This window comes from Monopterus albus, unplaced genomic scaffold (assembly GCF_001952655.1).
Source record: "Monopterus albus unplaced genomic scaffold, M_albus_1.0 scaffold10.1, whole genome shotgun sequence".
Classification (NCBI taxonomy): domain Eukaryota; kingdom Metazoa; phylum Chordata; class Actinopteri; order Synbranchiformes; family Synbranchidae; genus Monopterus; species Monopterus albus.
Genome location: NW_018127890.1, coordinates 2433774 through 2442492, shown reverse-complemented (window position 1 = coordinate 2442492; position 8719 = coordinate 2433774). Strand labels below are relative to the sequence as shown.

Here is an 8719-nt window from a genome sequence, read left to right as displayed (position 1 = left end):
AGAAGCCCAAATAATCATACCAAAAACATCAGTTTTACTTCATTTTTTAAGTCTGCGTTAACTACACAAAAAGCTAACTCTGATGTGTGAATGAGTGTAAATGCTTCTTGGTTTGAACACCTGATGAAGAATCCAACAAATGAGTCTCACAGTTTCATTTGTTCTGACAGCAGATCAATGTTTAACATTAACAGCAATGTTCCTTCTTCTGTGTTTTTAATCCTACATTTTGCCTCTCTGGTGGTCCGGCCTGAGGTCCCTCCCGTAGTGTTTATTTTTTAATATACATATACAGCAGTCAGCTGTCACTGCGCTGGCGCCTTGTGTTTGGTGGACTGTTTAGCAACCAGCCAGGCCTGCCAGTCATAGCCAGAGATCACATAGGCACATGGCGTATTGCATGTCCCCCCAGCACCCTGTGCCACACTGTCCCTGTCCAACAGTTAACTATCTACTGAGATTGCATTTGATTCTGGGCTCTGTAGTATTATAGCTGCAGTTAAAATGTGATTTTTTTCTTTCCCAGCCCAGGATGCATCTGTTGTTTTTTTCCTGAAACAAGGACCACTGTCAAGATTCTTTGGATCAGTTTAAATCATTGCTATTTGCACTAATGCTAAGAAACCCACCAATCTGCAATCTATAGGTTTAAAATGTAAACATATTTCCCTAATTATTTCCAGACCAGACTAGATGTGCTAAAAGACCCAATGTCTCATACACTCTTGGCTAAATAAGACATTAAACTTCATATTCTGCCTCTTAAGTCATTCATTTTTGAGTATTCCAGAGGAACTCAGTATTTTTAAACAAAACGTGTATTTCATTAGTCTGTTCATTGAGAAACTCCTCACATCAGATGAGAGCTACAAGATAATGACGAGCCCTTTAAAAAAAATCCTTCTGACAGTGGAGAAAATGTTTCCTAGTGAGGCCGAGGTTTTGCCACCAAAGCCATAAGGGAGACAGGTATGAGAATCAAACCACCCTCATTATTCTCAGGATTCCCATGATGCAGGGGGACACAGGGCCCTTTAACAATAATCTTATGGTTTTAAAGAGCCACATGTGAAGATTTGATTTCATTAGGAAACTACTGTCTTTTGCTGGCCATGTGTGCTTTACTGATTTACTGTTGTGCAGAATTTATAAATCCAAAAATGGAGTCTTTGTTTTTGTTGTGTATCACAGATTAGCATAGTTTGTGACTTCTTCTCTAATTGGATGGCTGCTGTTACACTCAAGACTCAAAGTGTTTATTGTCATGTGCACAGTAAGGAGACGTGTTTCCCTGTACTATGAAATTCTTACTTTGCTGTCCACAATGCTGCAATACCAAAAGTATTCTACCGTTTGTTTAGCAGTTCTTACTTTGCTGTCCACAATGCTGCAATGCCAAAAGTATTCTATCGTTTGTTTAGCAGTTCAGTGTCTGACCACCTCATTTTGTTTTTCCTCTGTGCTCTGCTATGTAAATAGTTATCTGCCGTTTTATATGGTTCAGGTTTGTTGCTTTTGTTAAATGGAAAAACCTAAATCTCACTAAATATATACTAATTTAAAAACTGACCTCATGAGAAAATGTCAGAAAAGGAATTCCAGGTTTAAAAGCTGGGAGCAGCTGTGCAGCTCTAAGTGACACTGCCACCTCAAATTTATCGCTAGACAAATTTAGAACGCCTTTAAGTTCATAGCCTGGACTCAATATAGCTTCAGGTTTAGCATCGATTCAGAAATATCATCTTGTCCCGACACTACAGTGACACAGACCTGTGACAAAATAAATGAGGAATAAAAACCGTGATTAAATGTTTGGGCTGATTCCAACTGGCTGAGAAAAATAGTGCCACAATAGTGAAAGCACGTTCCCTGCAGTACGGTACTATAGCTGCACAGTGTTGATACTCAGTTCTGGTTTTTTATTTGTCTGAGGAAGTCAATCTAAACACACTGGAACCAGTATGTAAAACGACCAAAGTGTGTAAGTTTTGAATAGTAAAATACAGACTCCTTGCAGAACACTAAGAACCCACAACCTCAGCAGGGGGTTACTTCAGTTAGATATTTGAGCTTGTGAGCGCCTGCAGAGTGTGGTAAAGACTGTGGAGAAGATCACCAGGACTCCACTGCCCTCTCTGCAGAGCATTTACCACCACAGGGTGCAGAGGAAAGCTGCCTCCATCCTCAAGGACCCCACCCACCCCCAGCACGGACTTTCATTGCCCCTGCCCTCTGGTCGGAGGTTCAGAAGTGTGAAATGCAGGACCACTAGACTGAAAAACTCTGTCTTTCCTTCTGCCATCAGACTCCTAAACAGCTGACTCAAGATCTACCTCATGTAATTCCATCTGTACTGTTCACATACTCATTTTGCACATGCATAATTACACACTCACTGCTGAGTATTTACACTCCACGACTCCCACGTAGCATATATTCTCTCTGCATTACATTGTGTTCTTGTTATTTGCTTCCTTCACTTGCTGCTTTAAAGTGCTTTAGATTTGTGATTTACTGCCTATTTAGATTTGTGTTATTGTTCATTTACTTGATAGTTCACTTGTATTGTGTGGCATTCATGTGGACGGCAAAGTAAGAATTTCATTGTACAGGGAAACACGTTTCCTAACTGTGCATATGACAAATAAACACTTTGACCTTGTGAGGGAAGGATATAAATCAAGTATAAAGGTATATTCAACTCTAAATACTTCTGTGGTTTGAGGTGTGAAGAATGGCAAGAGGTATGGGCAGCACCAATACTTATTACATAAGACGGTCTTTCTTCAGTCCAGGCTGGATGTTGGATGCAGTAATTGTCATATTTGAGTATTAATGCAGGCCTCAAATTAGAAAAAGAATAAAGACAAATGTTGTTAAATAGAAGGTGAGTAGGCTAAAGTAAATCCTACCCAGTGCAAAATGCACACACAGCCCATCCTGTGCTCCACAAAGGAAGTAACCCAAACAATAAATCAACATTGAAATACTTTATTTTCAGTGAATACAAAAAAAAAGTTTTATTGAGGCCAGATAAATACCTTTAGTATGTTATCACATCTTTATTATAGTAAGGTCATAAGTTTATTTCAGCTAAGGGAGAAAAACATACAGAACACTTCAGTTACTTCACATCATTGAAATGAGTCACGACATTGTCATGGTGACAGATATATCGAAATGTTCTCAACACATTTATCTTTCATAGAGGCTTAAAAGCACAAGGGAAAAATCCCATCCATAAAATTTCAGTGATTCATAACATAGACTAAAGCAGTTGGCAGACCTGAATCTCTAGTCTGCCGTGGTTCAGAAGCACTGTGGTATATGCCCGTGGAATGCAGTACAAAAATGTGCTCCTCTAATATACACGTTAATGGTACATATTAAACCGCAACACATTTTTCTGACTGACAGACAGTTCCCCTGTCGTTCCGGAAGGCAGAGAGAGAAAAGGAGAACAAGGATAAAGGAGATGTAATTGTTTGAATGGTGAAGAGAAACACTAACAAGAGGGATGACATCAACCTATGTTCCCAAACAAACTGCTTGTCCAGTACCTTCTACCAACTGATGAGGCGATGGCGTCGCTCACGCAGACCAGACACTGTATGGGCTAAGGACTAAGGCACTAACGATAATACTACAGACTGGACTGATGAGCAGTAGAGCTCCCACCCCTCCCTCCCTCTGAATTCAGACCCAACTCTCTTAAAAAACTATAACGTGACATTCTGTCTCTAGCCATTTGCTGCAGTACACTGTCTGCATGTGGAGGTCTGAATCACTCAGCGTGCCTTTAAGAGTCTGTATAAACAATAGATGCATCTGAAGCACAAAGCCATGCATTTTCACAGCAGGACCTAATCTTACAATATACTGCAGTTTAATAGTGAAACACAGCCCATATAGTAAAACACGGGAACCAACCACACTACAATCAAACAAGGTTCTTCTATTGCAGCAAGTAGCATAGTCAGTAAAGTGGCACAGAGCACCCTGACATTCAAAGACTAACACAAATAAAGGAGAAGAATGAGCTGCAGTGATTAGTGCCGCAGTCACTTCACTATGTTGAACCTCAACTCTTACATTTTTTTTTAGCTTATTGCAAAGTAGTAATCAGATTCTGCCTTTTGCTGCTTCCCATATTTACAGAACCAGAGGTGAACTGACTTAGTTCAGTGTGATCCAGTGATCCACTGTTACTGAAAAAATTACTCACTTTCTAACAATGGGACAAAAAGTTATCAGGGGAAGGGAGTAGAAACCATCAGACCAAGCACAGAATACACAGAAGCAACCCCGCATGGCGTTCAGTCCATTCAAGAGGTCCGAGGCATTTACAGGTTTTCTGAATTTGCATGATGTTGCAGCCAATCAACCTGCTCGCTGACCCAAACTACCTTCTCAGCACTGGAAGTAAAATAAGCACTCAATTACACATCATCATCTCCTGCATTATTACTTGAAGTTTGCATGGTAGAAGGGAAACCAGTACTGCCCCCTAAAGCACCATCTACGTTATTGCATCATGATCAGTTTATACCATGTGTTGGTTTCAATACCTGAAATGATACGAATTAAAAATGATGTTGAAGGTCTGGTAAGATATCGAATAGGTTTTGTTGCCTAGAAGTCATTAGACTCTGTGATAATACTCAGGAGCAATAAGTATTTCTTCTGTGTAGACGCACAGTAACATAATTCTTCTTGAACCTTAGTGGCTGCACACGGCATTCTGCATGTAGAACCCGTCACAGTCAGCATAAAAATGACAAGGCTTAAAAGAAGATCCCTAAAAGAGAACTGTGCATTATTGACATTTAGAATATGGTCCAACAAACACCAACAAGCAAACTCACACCTTCCTTCACATGGGGTTAAAGAGCACAGAGCTGAAGTTGAGACCACGGTCATGTACCAAACTGGAGGCTAACATTCACAGAATATCAGAGTACTGAGATGAAATCTTGTTGCTCTGAGTGACAGTGCAGTTAAATGGCTATATGAACATGAACAGCAATACAATCAATACTTCATCTTGAACGTTTATGAACTAGAGCTGCAAACTGGAAAACCACAGACTGTAGCTTGTGAGCAAACACGAGAGCGTATGAGGCGCACTGTTTGTCCCGAGCGCTTCACATTCTGGTTCAGACCACATCAGTCAAAGCAGTTCATGGTATACATGAGGACAAAAAGCAGTTCAGACAAATCGCCACACTCTTCGTTGTCAGAAAGCAGTCAGTTCTACACAGTAGTATTACAAACTTGCTGTCTGTGCGACGTTTCTGCGTGGTGACGATCGGTCAGCAGTATTCACTGCAGACTGGGGCTTGTTCAATCAGTCGCAACAGATCTGAAGTCGCTGTAGGCCACATACCTGACTAAGTGTGCCACTAACTCGTACACAAGCATATGTGCTCTTCACGCAGTTTTAAGCTTGTGCAGCAGTGACTGAATAATTAGTTGTTGTCCTCTCGCAGTTCGCTGGGCAGGAACTTGTACTGCTGCTGCCGGATCTGAGCCAGCTTCTTCCTGGCTTCTTCCAGCTCTCTCTCCTTCCTCAGCATCTCCTCCTGCGCTGCAATAATCTGCACAGACAATGCATTTCAACGTTTTAGCTACTGGATAAATCAGTATGTTTTGGTCAACGCTGACTTCTATAATGCTTTTATATCTTGAATATCAGGGTTTTAGTTGTCTGAAACCTTTACTCAGTCCCAATCAGTAATCCAAGTGAAGTCAGATCTGTCATCTCTTGGTGCTGCTCAGAGGCATTACCTGTGCTATTCCCCCCACAAACTTCGTCTTGACCACCACGCTGTTATCATCTGCTTTGTCAAACGCGGCCTTCTGAGCGGCCCGCACCAGGTTGTCTGAGGCCTTCTTCACAGCATTCCCAGCAATCTGAAGGGAGGAAGAGACCAGGTGAAAACGGCAGCGCACAGTGATGTAAGTACTCAAGTAAAAAAAGGAATACAACAAAGGGAAAATACTTTGGTCCACGTAAAAGTCCTTCAGTCAGTTTACAAGTATTATCAACCAAAATGATGCAGGAAAATATTACATGGATATAAAATTTAATTATATATACTGATACATTAATATGTAAGTGATCCTCTCATGTTCAGCTCCAGGGAGTAGCATCATATTTTTAAGACCATCATAAGCTGAAGTATGACTCAGCATCAAATGGAAATGCCCAAGTGAAGTAAAGATAGCTCAGTAGCAGCCTGAAAATAAAAAAAAATACTTACGACGATTACTATCATCATAAAAAACCACGCAGCAAAAAGCTGTGATAAAAAGTAGCAAAGCTGCGAACCTGCAGTCTCCTCATGGCCTCTGAGTCCTGGTCAGCCTTCACCTTACAGGCCACCAGCAGCTGGGCAGTGGAGGCCGCCACCTGTTTGGCTGAAGAGATGAGCTTCTCCTCGCTGGCGTGGCCCTGCACCGAGGCGTTGGCTGCCTCACACAGGTTGCTGGTCGCGGCGGCTACCATACGCGCCTGGCGGAGGAAAATCAGAGAGTGCATCGTTTGCCAAAGTGTGCCTCAGACTAACTTGTGTAAAAAGCCACCTTCATACTTACAGCTGAAATGAGGCCCTGGGACCACTGTCCGTCATCCACAGCGTTGGCTGGGATGGAGCCCACTTTGCCCTGAGCCACCAGCTCTCTCTGGGCAGCCGAGGCCGATTTGACCAAAGCGCTGGTGGCTGCAGCTATGGACTTAGCAGCCTCCAGGATCTGCTCCTCAAAGTTCAGCGTCTCGTCTGCCTGCTGAGGGGGAGAGGACCAGAAGGGAGGGGTCATTTACTGGCTTCATTTCCTACTAAGGTTTAAATCAAACACCCAGTTAAATCATCTCCGACTACTTCTACATGTGACTCTGGTCAACTGTCACAGTTTCACTGTAACCACATTCCAGGAAACTCAAACTTTATTACTCAGTGGAAATAAGATTTGAGTCAAGATTTTTGCATAGAAAGGAAATGAATGTGATTCACCACTTCAACAAGTGTTTAGGATGTAAAACGTTGTATCTGATCCTTCATGAATACTGACACTCGATGACACAGAGAAACAAAAGCTAACGCTCAGAAGTCAGATGCAAAGAAAGCATCTTGGTAAACCACAGCAGGTAAGGAGCTCGATGCAACCGAAGGAGAACCAAGACACCGCACACACATCAAGTGTTAGTCTTACACATCCACTTGTACTCATGTTGGCCTGGTTAAACACGCACACGTTCATGCACGAACACATTCACACCACAAGTCTGTAGACAGGGCGGGACACTGTAGGAATATGTTTGATATACAGTTGGGACTGAATAACAACCTAATATATCAAACATATCAGACAGAGCCCTGCAGAGGAGGCCTCCAGTAGTGGAGGCGGGGGTAACTGGGAGCTAGACGACATATACTGGGACAGACTTTGGCTAGAACTAACAGATGGACAGAGGATTTGAGGAGGAAGGGGAAGATATGGCAGCTGCATTGTGTAAAAGTTGAGTTTTCATCTCAACATTAAGCCACAGCGACAAAATGAAAAGGTGAAACTGTGATGGACATCGATGGCCAGTGCACAGGGTAAAATGTGTCTGGGAAAGTTCAAACTAAAAGATTTTGGTCTTAAATCAAGGCCAAAATTTTTTTTTGATGGAACTAGGTAAACAAGGAGAGACAAGACGCAACGTCACAGTAACCATATCACAACCAATGTGTCATTTTACTTCCAACGACACACTGAAACTTCAATATAAACCACAGAACATCAATAAAGCTTTAATTAAAAACCACTGTAAACGCACAGCGTGTACTGCACATTTCAAAAACATCTGATCCCAATAAGAGGTTAGATATAAAAAGCACAAAAATGTCACTGTTGCAATACGGCATTTACACTTTGGGTGTACAGTATCGATATTATACTAATCCAGTGCTCAGATGCTGTGTCATGAGCAGCAAAATAGATATATCCTATCTAATAATGGTAGAGTAACCAGTCATGGCTTTAAATACATTTCCAGGTGTGTGGAGATCCACCTTGGGCTTGGCTCGGGGTTTGAGCTGCTCCAGCTTCTTGGCTGCTGCTTCGATGGACGCCGCTGCTCCGAGCAGCTCGGTCTCTGCGATCACTGTTGGGTCCTCTGGGTCCACCCACTCTGACCCTGAAGCACGCATGCACATGTATAACCAAGATTAACCTTCAAATTTCCAAACAGGACTTCAAAAAATACTTCACAAGGCAGTGTGTCAGCAGAACATGCCTCACAACACCACATGATCACACAGGGGGGGAAAAAAAAGTGCCACATATCACCACAGCCCATGCATAACTGATGGAGGCACCAAACTGCCATTCACTGCAATGAAGATGGAGTGATTTATTTCAAATGAGATGGCCCATAAACCAAAGTATGACAAACAGAGCCAGCTATGTGGCCAAGAAGCCTGAGAGCAGCTGGATGTAACTGGGATGAGATGAAATGAATCCATGTTAGCGCTGAGGAGAGAAGGTATTAACAAGCTCACAACTGGTGAAGTCACAGTACAGAACACAATGCTAACTTACCTCCATCTGTGGCAAGAGAAGGAGGACAGGAACATTACCAACAGTTTAACGGAATGTTTCTGTTTCTCTGCTATTTGGGAAACTAAACATGTGGCCTCCTACTAGTAATTATAAACAATGAGCGGCTCAGTTG

At 42.3% G+C, this 8719-nt stretch overlaps 1 protein-coding gene across 1 annotated transcript in view; it reads right to left on the bottom strand.

The window, feature by feature from the left end:
- Positions 1-2975: 2975 nt before the first annotated feature.
- tln2a (talin 2a) overlaps positions 2976-8719 on the bottom strand; it is a 46773-nt gene continuing 41029 nt past the window's right edge. Inside the window, 5 exon segments of the mRNA XM_020590040.1 lie at positions 2976-5597; positions 5788-5913; positions 6332-6514; positions 6598-6786; positions 8058-8182. Of these exon segments, the coding sequence (XP_020445696.1) occupies positions 5469-5597; positions 5788-5913; positions 6332-6514; positions 6598-6786; positions 8058-8182 (752 nt within the window). The 3' untranslated portion in view covers positions 2976-5468.